At 57.3% G+C, this 15,202-nt stretch overlaps 1 protein-coding gene across 5 annotated transcripts in view; it reads left to right on the top strand.

The window, feature by feature from the left end:
• Positions 1-15,202, top strand: part of BCAS4 (breast carcinoma amplified sequence 4) — a 61,153-nt gene that overhangs the window by 29,336 nt on the left and 16,615 nt on the right. Inside the window, exons 4-5 of one of the 5 annotated variants that reach the window (XM_047853894.1) lie at positions 4,598-4,732; positions 6,822-6,943. The exons of 1 other annotated variant lie outside the window; for it this stretch is intronic. In XM_047853894.1, coding sequence (XP_047709850.1) covers positions 4,598-4,732; positions 6,822-6,943 — 257 coding nt within the window. Of the gene's footprint in view, positions 1-4,597; positions 4,733-5,255; positions 6,732-6,818; positions 6,944-15,202 lie in introns of those variants that run through there. 3 more of the 5 variants (XM_047853893.1, XM_047853895.1, XM_047853892.1) reach the window with 3 other exon arrangements.

The raw sequence follows: 15,202 nt of genomic DNA, 5'->3' as shown, positions 1-15,202 counted from the left end.
TAGAGCTCAAAGTTAGGGGTGGACACAGACTGACCGTGTTGGGCCTAGTCGTGGAGTTTGGACCCCGTGGTGAGAACGACAGGACCCTTCAAAAGTGATTGCAAATACTATACTATTATTCCCTCCCCAACCCCGAGAAAATCCAAAAAGCCTTTTTTGAAGCGTTCCATTCACAGCCCATGGAACACCGAACACGTTTTAAGAACTGAGTGTATTTACATGGTTGTGCAATCAGCACCACTACCTGATTCCAGGAAGTTTTCATCGTCCCCCGAAGAGACTCTGTAACCACCAGCAGCCACTCCCCAGCCCCAGCCCCTGGCGGCCACACATCCACTTTCTGGCTCTATGGATCTGCCTCTTCTGGATGTTTCATACTAACGCTATTATACAGCCTGTGGCTACAACGCCTGGCTTATTTCACTCAGGATGATGTTTCGGGGGTTCATCCGGGCCGTAATATGTGTCTGATCTTCATTCCTTTTTTTGGCTGAATAATATTCTAGTGCACGGATGGACACGCCACATTTCATCTGTCCTTCATCGGTTGATGGGTACTTGGGTCATTTCCCCTTTTTGGCTCTCATGAATGATGCTACTGTGAACACGCACGTCTGCGTTTTTGTGTGAATCTGTATTTTCATTCCTCTCGGGTGGAAACCTAGGAGTGGAAATGCTAGGTCATACCAGAACTCTTTTGGGGCACTGCCAGACGTGTTCCAAAGTGACGTGACTACGGCATTTTCCGCTCGCACCAGCGATTACTACGAGTTTTAGATGGAAATGGCGCACTCAGATGCCGGCAGGATCCGGGGCTGTACTGAGTGACCAGGTGCTACACGACCAACCCCAAGGCCCCCTCCCCCATTACTTCCAACAGCTGCAGCTGAGAAGCACCCGTCCCCTTCAGTGGGCTAGGATCACCAGGCTGCCACAATCCCCACTCTGCCCTAGAGTCTCCCCAGTGTTGAGGCTGAGTGGCATTTGCCTCGTATCAGCCTCCCCTGGGCTGTTGCTTTCCTTAGGGTAGAGGTATTTCTCTGTAACCGGGTCTCTGTTGAAAGGAGGAAACACTGAGCTAGTCCAGGGGGGTCTTGGACGAGAAGCCGGTGCGAAAATACATATTTCCCACTATGAAGTGTGTGCTTTAGGAGCTTATGAGAACCTGATGCGTATTGGACCGGGACAGGTAGATTCCAAAGCCATGTGGCCCCGGCCCCAGAACTGCCCCTTGGGTAGCTCTGTCACCCTCCAGAATCTGTTTCTTCCTCTGTAAGTTGGGAATATGCCTTCCCTCCTGGCAGTCATCGTGGGGCATTAGGCCAGCAGCTGGCACTAGGTCCCTGAGGTGCTCAATGAAGCCCAGCACTGTTCCTCTGGCTGTTGCCTGTGTCTCCCTCCCTCTTTGCCCCTCCCCCACTCGTCCTCTGTCTCTCTCTCTCAAAAATAAACAGACCTAAAAAAATTTTTTTTAATAAATAAAAAGACTATGTACGAGTCCCCCCTATTCCCGAGACGCAGCCACCAGAGTGGTCACCATCCTGTCCCCCAGCCCCATCCGCTCTGGTGGCTGCATCTCTCCTGGTCTCCCCGAACCAGGTCTCTCCCGGGCTGCCCTTGGCTGGCATTTCCGACCTGCGAGCGTGCATTCCTCAACTCCCCCCCAGACTGGCGGGAACAGGGGGTGCATACAGTTGGAATCGGCTGGCGGACAGGGACTGCAGGGCCGTCTTCCGTGTTTTACAAGTAGCTGTGCTGCCCAGGGAGGCCTCGGAGCCCAAGGGCTGGAGCCCTGGTCAGGGGAAGCTTCCTGGCCCCGTGGCCCCTTGTCTTCCGTTCCCCACCCCCCCCCCCCCCCCCCCCACATCTGATGTGGCTTATTCGGCCTTTCAGCTGCCAGAACCCTGGGGCCACAGTGGAGCAATGAAGTGGTGTCTTTTTGCTACGGATGCACCCATTCGTGCGTGGATTCTCAGGCACCCGCCGTCCGGGGGAACCCCGTGCAGCCCACCAGGTTCCGGTCTTGGCCTTGTGAACAACACTGACTCAGCACCTTTTCCTTCGGAACCTACGTTCTGGAGGCAGTGGACGAGAAGTTCGGAGGGCGAGGAGGGCTAAGGAGACAGGGAAAGCGGGAGTCTCCACAGTGATGGGGGCTGCGTTAGATTAGGCGGCCGGGGAAGGCCTCTCTCTGGAGGGGACTGTCCAGGCCCTGAAAGCTGGGCAACGTTCACCCCATCAAGAACAGAGAGCAGGGCCTGGCCTGGAGACAGCAGGTGGAAGCGTCCTGTGGTGAGTGGGGCCTGGCATTTCCAGGGAACCCGAAGGAGGGGAGGCCGGTGTGAGGAGGAGAGGGCAGGGCCGGATGGTGGGCACCCTGTAGGCAGTGGGGGGCCATGAACTTCGTTCCAGTGAAGGGAGGCTCCCTCCTAGTCTCCTTCCTCTTCCTGGCGAGACAAGATCTCTGCTAGCCTACTGCGGGAGCGAGGGAGGCCCACAGAGGTGTGGCTCATCTGATGTGGCTCTGGAGTCGCTTCCTTTGGTGGCCTTCGCCTTCTGTGCTCGCGACACGCGAACATGCCCGTGCACTCGAACACACGTGCGTATAAACACACAAGCTCACATGAGCACAGGCACACGAACACGCGTAAATACACGCACGCGTGAACATGCACACACGTGAGTGCGGGAACACCCGTGTGCTGGGTGAAGAGAAAGGTGAAGATACACCACAGGCTGCAGATGAGCAGGTTCGACGTGCCTGTGCCTGCACGGAATTTTTTTTTTTTTTTAATTGGGAATTATTGCTAACATGGGTAAAAACTCAAGGCTTTTCATAAAATCTACAGTTTTTTTTTCTTTTCAAAATGATACCTGACGTTTATTGAGCTCAGTATGTGCTAAGTAAGCACTCACCTGCTTAGCAAGGTTGGTATTATTCGTATTCCATATAGTAATATCATCATTATTATCATTTACTAGATAAGGAAATTGAGGCTTGTAGAAAGTTGCATACAGCTTGTAAGGGGCAGAACTGGATTCTAATCCAGAGAGTCTGACCCAGGTTCTCTCTCTCTCTTTTTTTCTTTTTTTTTTTTTTTGAAACTGGGTATATTGCATCAAAGGCCTGGAGCAGAGCAGCCTCTGTGGGCCTGGACCCTGCATTCCGGGTCACCCCAGTCTCCACACAGCCCTCTTTACCTGCTTGTCACCTGTCTGCCCCTTAGCAAGCAGCCTCTGAGTTTGAGACTCTCTGATGTTCGTTAACTATTAAAGTGAGAGTTTTGGCAATTTTTTTTTTAATGTTTATTTATTTTTGAGAGAGAGAGCACGAGCTGGAGAGGGACAGAGAGAGAGAGACACACAGAATCCCAAGCAGGCTCCAGGCTCCGAGCTGTCAGCACAGAACCCGACGTGGGGCTCAAACTCACAAGCTGTGAGATCATGACCTGAGCTAAAGTCGGACGCTTAACCGACTGAGCCACTCGGGTGCCCCCATTTTGGCAATTTCTAAAAAAAAACTATTTTTAGGGGCACCTGGGCGGTTCCAGTCAGTTAAGTGTCCAACTTTGGCTCAGGTTATGATCTCACAGCTCGTGAGTTCCAGCCCCACATTGGGCTCTGTGCTGACAGCTTGGAGCCTGGAGCCTACTTGGGATTCTGTGCCTCCCTCTCTCTCTGCCCCTCCCGCCCTATGCTGTGTCTCTCTCTCTCTCAAAAATAAACATTAAAAAGGGGCGCCTGGGTGGCGCAGTCGGTTAAGCGTCCGACTTCAGCCAGGTCACGATCTCGCGGTCCGTGAGTTCGAGCCCCGCGTCGGGCTCTGGGCTGATGGCTCAGAGCCTGGAGCCTGTTTCCGATTCTGTGTCTCCCTCTCTCTCTGCCCCTCCCCCGTTCATGCTCTGTCTCTCTCTGTCCCAAAAATAAAAATAAACGTCAAAAATAAACATTAAAAAAAATTTTTTTTAGGGGCGCCTGGGTGGCTCAGTCGGTTGAGCGTCCGACTTCAGCTCAGGTCATGATCTCACCGTTCGTAGGTTCGAGCCCCGCGTTGGGCTCTGTGCTGACAGCTCAGAGCCTGGAGCCTGCTTCGGATTCTGTGTCTCCCTCTCTCTCTGACCCTCCCCCGCTCAAGCTCTGTCTCTCTCAAAAATAAATAAACATTAAAAATACCTTTAATAAAAGTTTTTTAAGGAGCAGAACTGCATTCTAATCTAAACCCTGTTTTTAATTAAGAAGGCTTTGCAGTCTGACCGATGTGCACCCAAGTCCCTTCTCCTCTACCCACTGGCTGTGTGACTTTGGTTAGGTGACCTAACCTCTCTGAACCTCGGTTTCCCTCCTCTGCAAAATAAAGGCTAAAACCAGGGTCCCTATGGGGAGAAGGTGAGAGGTCACAAGTAGAGGTCCCTCGAGGCCACCCGTGGGGCCGTTACTGTTATCGTCAGGGTGTCTGAAGGTGCCCCTGCTGAGCAGGCCCTGCCTGGCCTCCTCAGGAGCCCACAGGGCAGCGGTGATGGAGGGCCGGGTGTCTACGCAAACTGTGCTCCAGTCCGTGGCCAGTGTGGCAGCCCCGTCCGTCTCTTCTCTCCACTAGGCCTTCGTCAAGATGGTTGGGCACCACGTCTCCTTCCTGGAGGCCCACGTGCTTCAGGCCGAGCGGGACCACGGGGCCTTCTCGCAGGCTCTGCGGAGGTGGCTGGGCTCCTCGGGGCTGCCCTCCTTCAGGAATGTGAGTATCTCCCCGCCTCCCGCCTCCTCCCAGACCCCAGAGAGGGGAGAGGGGCTCAGGAAGTGGGAGTTCAAAGGGCATGTCTCACTTCCACAGACAGGAAACGGTGGCTGGCTGGCAGGCCCAGGTGGCTGCAGTGTCTCCGTCCCTCCCTGGGGCGCCTCTTCTCGCTCTGAGCTTGGAGCTTCAGTGCTGTGGCCGCTTGCTTATTCACCCACCATTTATTTATTGAGTGCCTGCTGTTTGCTGAGCACTGTGGTCCATCTGGGGTTACCGTAGTGAGCAGGGACAGCCCCTTCCCTCCTGTCCTGGCCTTGCACACATAAGGACGTGCTCAGGGTGACATTCAGATTTCAGGGTGGGTCCTTCTGGAGGCACGAGTCGGCCTCAAGTCGACCAGAGGGGCCGGGGACGGTGGAGGTCTGGGGACGGAGGGCCAGCCTGCATGTGGCCCTTTGTGACTTACAGAGGCCTCTCCTCTCCACATCTCTGCTTTCCCGGAATCCTCCCTACGACCCCAAAGGAGGGATCATTGTATCCCTTTTGCTGATGGAAAAACTGAGGCCAGACTGATCCTGCAGTGGAGAACTTCAATGTTTAAAACACAGCCGTCTTCTCAACTTATCTGCTGGTCACCCGGTCCAGGGATCGCTGGACAATGTCCGGAGACATTTTGGTTGTGACTAGATGTGAAGGGTGCTGTTGGCATCTGGTGATTAGGCACCAGGGATGCCGCTGAACGCCCTACAGTGTGCAGGACAGCCCCGCTTCCCCCGCCCCCCCCCCCCCACCACAGCAGGAGAGTCTCTAGTTTGAGAAACCCCGCCCTAAGCTGCGTTCGATAATTGCAGCGATGGTTTCTGCCAGGTCTGTTCGAAGTGCTTTGTGTGCTGGGTTATGTGGCATCCCATTCCCATGCCAGGCTTTGGAGCAGGGACCTTTATACCACCCCCATTCTACAGATGGGAAGGATGAGGCTCAGTGGGGTGAAGGGACTCGCCCAAGGCCACACGACCTGGTGTGACGAGGCTGGGGTGGACCCTGGTTGGCCCCTCTCTGAGGCCTCGCCCTTCCCAGCTCAGCCAGCCACCCTGTCCTGCCCCCCCCCCCCAGGGGTTTCTCACTGTTCCTTGGGTCTGCCCGGGAAGCCCCCCTCCCTCCCACGCCTCTGTCTGCTGCCTGCCTGCGTATTTCCACTGCGTTTACTGCGTGCCAGGCGCTGCACTGGGCATTTCGTACACGTTGACTCATTTACCTTTCCCAAACGTCGTGTGCCCTGGGCATCAGCGTTATTCCGATTCGATAGGAAGGGGGATGGAGACTTGGTAGATTTCAGGGGTTGCGGTCTTATCGCCCACGGACAGAATGGAGCAGGTGAACTCGTTCTATTTGGCCAACAGTGTGCCTTGGGATGCCTGGCTGGGCTTCGCTGTCTAGTCCCTGCCAGGACCCTACTGCTCCGTCTTCTTTTACACCTGCCCGAGGCATGTGCTTCCAAGTGAGTGACTTGCCCAGGGCCAGTAACAGCTAGACAACGGCCTCACCTGTCTCATGGTCTAGAAACTCCTGTTGATCCTTCAGAGGCTAAGTTAATGCCACCTCTTCTCAGAAGCCCTCCAGGATTGCCCCATCTCCAGAGAAATGCTATCTTTCTGCTTTCCAACAATGATGAAGTCAGGAGCTTTTTTGTTTGTTTGTTTGTTTGTTTTGTCCTCTCCCTTGAGATATGATGACCATTCCCGGGTAAACAGGAACCCCCAGTCGCCCCCAGAAACCTCCAGAGCACCCAGTGCTCTGCCCACTGAGGGCTTAGAAGCACATCGGGGGAGGAAGATCAGAGGCCCGTGGCTGCCCCTGGCCCCCAGCAAGTATCCTAACAGTGGGACCTGTCGGGCCCTTGGTCTTTGAACTTTCCAGTCTTCTTCTGTGCTCTGCAGTTGTCCCCGTGTGGTCGGCACTAGTGTCCCCATTTAGAGGCAGAGACCAGGTCTCAGAGATGGTGAGTCGTGCGTCTGAGTTCAGTGCCGGGGTTGGAGCTCAGGCCTGCAGGCCTCTGAAACTGGGGTTCCCCTGCCCACTCCCGCAGCAGGATCCCACCTGGGTGTGGCTGGGCATGCCGGAACCTGCACCCTCTCATCTCTACCAGACTCGGGGGGGCCCCAGGCCTGCCTGTGGTGACCTGTTCCAGGAAGTGTATCCCAGCCAGCCGTGGTGAGTCATTCAGCAACCCAGCATATCAATCTTGGCCCCAGGAGGGCTTTGTCTGGGGCAGGTGGTGCAGGGGAGGGTGTGCACGCGTGTGTGTATGTGCACCTGCACCCAGGGTGTGAGCTGGAGGAGTCCTTCTAGAATAATGGTCGTTGCAACTCGGGCTGGAGCCCTGACTCGGCGGGCACCAGACATCCCGCCCTGTGAGGTGGTCGGGTCATTGTCCCTATTTTACAGATGAGGAAACTGAGGCACCAAAGAGTCGAATTGCTTGTTCACCCGGAAGGTGGTGAAGCTGGGATTCAGATCTGTGAGGCCTGGGCCCAGGGCCGCTACGCTTCCCCTCTTGGGTCACCACTTGGCCCCGCGCCCTTTCTGTGCCCCGCTCTGCCGCTGGAACCTCCATCTGGGGGGTGGGGGTTCTAGAGCGTCAGGATGGTTTCCCCCAAAGCCAGTCAGCTGGGCTTAAGCCCGTTCCCCTCAGTGTCTGTCTCAGGTGCACACTTCCCTCAGTGAGTCTACAAGAGGCCTCCCTCCTCCCCAGTGTGAGGCCGCCCCCGCCAGCCCCAAATTCCATCTCCTGCCCTCACCCGCCCTCCTCACGACTCTGAGGGTCCCCGAGGGCCCCGTGGAGTGAAGAGTGGGGCAGAGGTATTTGGGTCTCACTTGGCCCCATGGAAATGCTGACAAGGGGTCCTTTCCCTGTGAGGTGAGCCTCCTACCCCTCCCCTGAAAGCCCACCACCCATCACTGCCCCCCATGACCCTTCCGGAGTCAAGGAGGGATGGCGACCCCCCCCCCCCCATGGGGCCCAGGAGGGAGGGCCCTCTGCTTTCAGCCTGGAGCTGGGCAGGGGCCTTTGGGGGTGTGTTTCCCACCCTTCCTGCCATCCCATTAGCTGGAGCCGGATTCCTGGGGAGGGCAGGGGGGCACGGAGAGAAAACCGGCCCTCGTTTTTATTAACTTGGCCAGCCCCACCTGCCCTCCGTCCTGCCCTCCTCTCTCTCTCTCCTTCCTCGGTTTGTGTGTGGGGGGGGAGGCCCGACGAGGGTGCAGGGCAGCCGGGCTGGGGTCTCCTAGCGCGTCGGGAGCAGGGCCAGGAAACAGTGCCCCCACCCCTGTGCCCAGCACCAGGGACCTAGACCTGCCCCCTGCCCGTGTGACTTGTTGCTGGCTCGGCCGGGGCTGGCCGAGGGCGCCCGGGCGTGCCAGCCTGCGGGTACCACCTCCATCACGAGCCCCTGAACCCCAGGCCTTTTACCTCTGACCCAAGCTGCCGGGGGGTGGTGCAGGCAGTCCGTCCACAGACTGAGGGGAGGGCTGACTGGTGCCCCGGGCCTTCCGTGCCCAGGTACAAAAACGTACACGGTCCGTGCTCCGATTTTAATGCTAATGCACGTGTTTCTATGGTCCACGGTCCTTCTCTTCATCCTGCGCTACGTGAACGTTTTCCATTAGACCTTTACGTGGATTCTTACAGCGTTCCAAGATTCTGACTTGTGGATTTGAAGTGAGCATCGTGCCTCTCTTCCCCTGTAGCTAAGCCCCATCTCTGGCATCTTTTGGCCGCGTGTCCGTGAGCGAGTCGCTGTGAGCCCCGGGCCGCTCAGCTGCTGGTTCGCGGACTCGGGCGTGACCACAAAAGCTCTGCTCGCTGGGAAACTGGTTTGGGTTTGATGTGAAGTGACGAGGGCCTCCACCGAAGCAGTGAGAACGGAAAGGGTGAGGAAGACTGTCCGAAGGAGGGTTCTGTGGGCATTGGCGGATCTGCAAAGCCAGCGCTGCCTATAAATAATGGAGCGATTCAGGACAGACCGCCTCCTCATCCAGGGGGGCGCAGGTATCGCGGGGATGGTGACACAGAGCCGGCCCTGCAGCGGCGTGCACCATTCTCCACCTGCCCGTGCCCCACAAGGCCGGAGTGCTGCTTTTAGCCCCGTTGTACAGGTGAGCAAACTAAGGCACAGAGAGGGTAAGTAACTTACCCAAGGTTACACAGCTGGGCATCAGGATACGAGCCCACTTTCTTAACTCTGTCCCCTCTTGCCTTCAGAGAACACTGTGATCTCTTCCCCCAGCATGCTTGTGTCTAGGGGGAAGAGATCACAGTGACCAAATCCTAAGAAAATGCGGTATATAGTTGCTTCGAAAGGGGACCCCGGCTTGCTCTGAGGGAGTCAAGGATGGCCTCTGAGGAAGGGCCATGTAGGCTGGGGCCTGGATGGGGAGTAAGTCAGTCTGAAGACAGGAGAAAGGATGCTCCTGGCAGAAGGCACTGTGGGCCCAAAGGCCTCAGAAGGGGCCACACGCAGTGCTGAGCCACGGTCAGAAGTGCGGTGTGGGTCGGCTGAATGGACAAAGCAGGGAGTTGGGGGACATGAGGTTAGGGCCAGATTAGACAGGGTCTCAGGCCACAGAGAGGAGTTTAACATTATTCTGAGGGCAATGGGGAGCCATGGAAGGCTTCACAGCAGGGGAGTGGCATGGTAAGCCTGCTTCACTTGGAGAACTGCCAGGGCTCCTCCTCTGCCCTGAGCGAAGGCTGGCATCCAGGGTCAGCACTGCCTTGTTGAGACCTGGATGTGAGAATTGAGTGGGGCGAAGGGTGCCCTCCAAGCTCTCGGCTCCAGTTGGTAGGGGGGAGCGTCCTCAGCCTAGAAATGTCACATGTGGTGCCCCGAGCGCCCCGATCTTCGCCTCCCCCGCAATCGGAAGAGAGAACAGAGGCTCCAGGTGGGGGACCCAGGTCTCCTGGATGAGTGTCTGGGTTCCAGAGACCCCGCCCGAGGACGTGGCTGTCAGCCCAGGTCGGCACACAGGGCCCTTCACATCCGGAGATCTTTCTCGGCGTGTGTGGAAATGGAAGCGTGAGGTGGAACTGGAGCCAGGGGGGGGCTGGGGCCTCCGAAGGGCAAGGGAGACCATGTCGGGTGTCGCTGTTGTCCCCTTGGCCCAGGCCCGGTCGCACGGGGCCCGGTGGCCACCCCTGATGTTCTGGTGACCGCACCGGGCCTCGCTCTTCTGCGCCTGTGCCCGGAGGCACAGAACCGCCTCACTTGTTTGTTTGGTTTTCTGCCGAGCCGAAACATCTTGCTCACGAGGTGTCATTCTGATTAACTTTCCGATGGATAAGAGTGCGATGCTTTCCAAGGAAATCTCTTGGGCTAATGGCAGAACCGCTTGGGGCCTGACGCCCACACAGAGCCGGGCTGCCCGGTTAGATTGCGGCCTGGCCTGGCCTGGCCTAGCCTGCCCGGCCCACCTCTTCACCCGACAGATGCCCGCCGGGCAAGCCAGTAGCGTAAAGGAACGTGTCCGCCGGGTGTGGGCCAGTAAGGAAGGGTGGGGAGGGAGGCACATCCGCAGCTCCCTGCACGGGAACGAAGGGGTGGCCGACCGTGGCCAGATGTTCCTATTTCAGACAAAGGTGGCCGTCGAGAGTCTTACATGAACCTTCTGACGTCAAAAAGTCAGTAAGTCACTCTTGTAAGCGTTGAGCACTGGGGGGAAATGTGCTGCAGCTGTGAGTTGTGCCCTGCATGCTCCCGGCTCTGGGTTTTAGGCTGATGGCCTGTACCCCACAGACGTCACCTCTCCAGGGGTTTCTGGCAGCAGGGAAGAGCGAGGAGGCATCCTCTTGCTTCTTTGCACCAGCCCCTGCAGGGACCCTTCAGCCTTTTCGTAGTGGCGTGTCCGCTCTCGCTCCAACGATCACGGTTCTGTTGAGCACGTATATGAAGGGCTTTCTGTGCCTTGTCGCGGCTTCCCCATAACCAGCCTGGAGGTGGCTGTTGTTATTCCGGTTCGTGGGGAAGGGACCGGAGGTTCAGAGGGGTCTATTTACTTGCCCAGGGTCACGGAGCGTAAGTGGTAAAGCAAGGATCTAATCCAGCTTTGACCTTGTTCAGCGCGTCTCTCCCCTTGCTCCGTGCTCCTGCTAAGGGCTCAGACCTCAGCCTCAATGTCATGGTTGCACACTGAAGGTCCTTAGGTCAAATGTGCCCTACCCACGTAGGGTCTTCGCCCCACTTGGGGTGTGCGTGTCTGTGTGCGCGTGTATTCAGTTGGAATTAGTTGCCAGCCTTTTTATTTTTTTAAGTGTATTTATTTTTTTGAGAGCGATAGAGAGCGAGTGGGGGAGGTACAGAAGGGGACACAGAGGGAGACAGAATCTGAAGCAGGATCCGCACTGGCAGCATGGAGCCTGGCGTAGGGCTCGAACTCATGAACCTCGAAATCATGACCTGAGCTGAAACCAAGAGTCAGACGCTTAACCGACGGAGCCCCCCAGGCGCCCTGTAGTTGCCAGCATTTAAAAAACTAATTTCACATAAGAACCTGTACTTTTTTTCTCTTGAGAAAGCAGAGGTCTGGACTCCTGGGAAGCATTCCTGCCACACCACCGTCGGCCGGAGTCGCCCACACTCAGCACCTGCCTCTGGGTGTTTGGTCTTCCTACCCAGGTGGAGCACATAGTAGGTGTTCAGTAAATATGAATCAGTGGGTGCTCGTAAGGCTTCCGTGGCCCCTGACAGCCTCCCCAGATTTCTCTGGAGGCTGTCTCCAGGCAGTGGAGAGCCCCGGGAAAAGTGTCCTGGCCTGCCCCTCTCCCCTGCAGCTCCCCTGCAGCTTGGGGCCGCCTCTGGGACTTTCAAGAAGGTAATGGAGATTGTGGGCGGAGCAGCCCTGCCCAGGCTGGCCTGTAGGAGTCAGCAGTGCCAGGCTCGGTGTCTCCTCCCCTCCCCGCTCACCCTATGCACCACCCCCCAGCTCCCTCCCCACCCAGGCCTGTAGAGGGAGGGAGGCCCTGCCTGGCTGGGGCACCTCCCCCTCCCTCTGCCCAATCCCCCTGGAGGGGTGACTCCCGGAAGGAGGCAAGGCTTGGCTGGGGCTTTATCTGGCGGTGGAGGCCAAGCCAGGCACCAACACAAAGGAGGCAGAGGAGATTCCAAGGCTCCTTCTCCGGGGCCCTGAACTGGCCTCTTCTTCTCCTTCTGCCCTTCATCCCTTTCGGTAGAAACGCAACATGAGCAGTTGGCAAATATTAACGCAACAGCGGAGGGCTGAGTGGCGCTTGGTCCCCAGCCCCCCTACTCACCCCCCCTCCCCACCACACCAAACTGGCCCTCAGTGAGTTACACACTCACACGGTCATGGATTTGTTTGACTCCAGATATTTGGTGGCCTGTGTGCTGGGGAGGGACAGAGGGCTCTGAGCAGGCTGGTTTGCGACCCAGTTTTTTTTTTTTTTTTTTTTTTTTTTTTTTTTTTTTAAGCATTGCATTTTTGTTGAGATTTTGAAGTTGACCAAGAAAGTTCCTTTCAACAAGAAGGGGCTTCTGTTTCGGGGGGACTGTTTGCTGAAGCCTATGTGGGAGCATTCCAACTTCTCCGTGGTCGGTGGGACACAGTCCCCCCTCCCCAGCAACACAGCCACCAACTTTGACATCCAGTCCCCGCATCCCTGTGACCGCAGCGTCCCCATCGGCTGGTGGATGCTGTGCCCTTTGCATATGCTGGTCCCCTGCCTAGAATACCCTTCCTGTACCCTGATAATGTTTATTCATTGCTCAAGGCCATGTTGAATGTTACCACCTCTGGGAAGCTGCCTGAATGCCCCCAGGCAACGTTCCTCTGAACTTCCATTGTCTGTTCTCCTGTTGGCATAGCACCTTGGGGTGCTGTGTTTTTACGTGTTGTTTCCCCAAGACTGAGAGTTTCTCTTCCCCAAGACTGAGAGTTTCTCGGGGCTGGGGACTGGCTTATCTTTGACTTAGTAGCAGCCCGGGCCCTCTGGGCTCTTCATTGGACCAGCAAAAGCTAGCACTTTACCTGCCCTGGCTGGGTTCACCTGTTGCATACCTACTGTTACTGTTTCCCCTTGACAGATGAGGAAACTGAGGCTTAAGAAAGCTAGAACGTCTCGACTTAGCCAGGGGTTGGTTCATTTGAATTCGACCCCATGTTCTTCGTGCTCCAAGGGTCAAAATCCAAACACTGGAATCAGGTCGCCCCAAGTGAGGCCCTGGGGCCAGGCAGAGACGGCCAACTGAGGAGGCAGGCGCCCTCAACTCCAGCCAGGAACAAAGGCTCAGAGTGGCCTGACCTTGGTCTTTTTTCAAAAAGAGAGGTCGGGAGTAAAGACTTATGTGAAATCAATTGATTTTGGAAACAAATCTGAGACTCAGAAGAAATCTTGGGGGACCTATTGGCCCACAGGCCTCCACAAGCCTGGCCAGGGGTGGGGTCCGAGCCTGTTTACTGAAGGAGTCAGACTGTCCCCCTCCAGGTAACCCTTCATAGATTCTTCCTTCCCAGTTCCCTCCCCCCCCCCCCCCCGCCCCCAGAGTGTAGACGAAACTCCCGTGGTTCTTGGAGGGGGTAGTTGAGAGCATGGGTTCAGATCAGGGTTTCACAACCTTAGCACTACTGACACGTGGGGCCAGATCGTTCTTTGCAGCCGGATGGTCCTGTGCATCATTCGATGGTCTCTGGTCCCTGGTCTCTGCCCACCAGATGCCTCCAGTCAGGACCATCATTAAAGTCCAGACATTACAAAAGTCCCTGGATGCAAAATTGCCCTGGGTTAGGAACCACTGGCCCAGATGAACGACCGTCCTCAGAACCGATGATCGTGTGTGGGACACATCATTGCCTTTGCCTTTGCGTGTCGCCTATAAATACGGACAATTCCCAAACGTTTAAAAACACATGAAAGCATGGGTTCTAGAGCCCAAGAGCCCCGGGTTTGTGCCTTGATGGAGTTGCTTACTAGCCCCGTGGCCTTGGAGCGGGGTCTCAACTTTCCCGTCTGTGAAATGGGGTAGCGGTGCTCGAACCCCGTGGAATCAGCGTGTGGGATTCCCTCTGCCCTTGGCAAACTTGTGTCAGGCACCGGCTGTGACGTGAGCACGGACTTCTATCACTGGAGGAGGAGCCGGGTTTCCTGAGGACTTTCTGCATGCGGGACCCGTGCTGGGTGCCCTGGACTGGACTCGGTACTTGTTTCCTCAGTTCCTGCTTGCCTTGGGCAGGCGGGCTGCCATCACTGGCCCGTGTTAGAGAAGGGCCGCTGGGGCAGGGAGAGGTGAGGTCGCTTGCCCGCGGTCAGGGAAGAGAGCAGCCCGGGTGGCCGCAGCTGTCTGGAGCGTGTTCGGGGCGGCCTGCTGCCCCCGGAGATCGGGATTCGTGTGCGGCACTCAGCAGCTGCTCTGAGCGTGGGCCGTGGGGATCCGTTTTGTAGAAACTTCCCTTGGAGCGGCCGAGGGTTCTGCCCGCACCCCCACGAGCTTGTGCGGAGCCGCTGCCCGTCCCACCAGTGGGAGTTGAATGGGGCAGCTCGCTCTGCCCCGGGCCACTGTCCCACCTGGACCAGCCTCCCCCTGCTCACGCCAGGACCACCCCCGGCCTGGCCGAGGTGGCGGCTCGGAGCAGGACTCCTGGGCACAGGTCTTGCCCAAGGACATGTCCCAGGTGAGGCTGGGCCATCGGGGGACACAGGCACCGGGGGCATCTGGGGTCCCCCCTCTGAGTCCCCACCCCTTTCAACACACTGGGGCACATAGCTGCCACGTGGAGATGTCAGCCCATCAGGCTCTGTGTCCATCTGGACCCCCCTCTCCGAATTGTTCATCTGCTTGCCTCTCTCCATGCGTCTCTGTGCCTCTGTCTCCTGCGTCTCTCCTTGGCTCGCACACAAGGCGCAACGCCTCACCATGCCCCCTGCCCCCATTCCCTGTCACCTCTTCCCCCACCCAGGGGTCTCACCAGGACCCCACCCTCCTCAGATGGAGGGAGGTGCGGAGCGGAGGGACCACGAGGTCTGAATCTGCTTCTGCGTCCGCTGGCTGGGCTGCACCGCGGACGTCCCCTGCCATTCTTGGGGACATAAGCGCACCCAGGGGGAGTCCTGCAGTGGCGCGTGGTGCGGGGGAGCCGTCGGTAATAACAGCTGTGAACTGAGCCCCACAGTCTCCCCAGAAAGTAGAGCTCCCGGGCAGGTGCTCTTAGCAGGTGGATCTGAGGAGGGCTGCGTGCCTCCGGCTCCGGCACGTGACCGGAAAGGAAAGAGAGGTCAGGGGAGTGGCGTGGCCGTGGGCGAGGCCCGGCTGGCAGAGGGCGGGCAGGTTCTGAGGGACGTGACGAGTGCAGGGCAGCCCTTCGTTAGCACAGGCACCTGTGTGACGCCTGCAGCCGGGGTTGGGGCTTCTGGAGGAAGCGTGACCCCTTTGATGCCTAAGGAGCCCGGGAGGCTCTTGAACT

Source organism: Prionailurus viverrinus, chromosome A3, assembly GCF_022837055.1.
Source record: "Prionailurus viverrinus isolate Anna chromosome A3, UM_Priviv_1.0, whole genome shotgun sequence".
In the NCBI taxonomy this organism is placed as follows: Eukaryota; Metazoa; Chordata; class Mammalia; order Carnivora; family Felidae; genus Prionailurus; species Prionailurus viverrinus.
The sequence above is the reverse complement of the archived record's forward strand: the minus strand, read 5'-3'. Positions and strand labels throughout refer to the sequence as shown.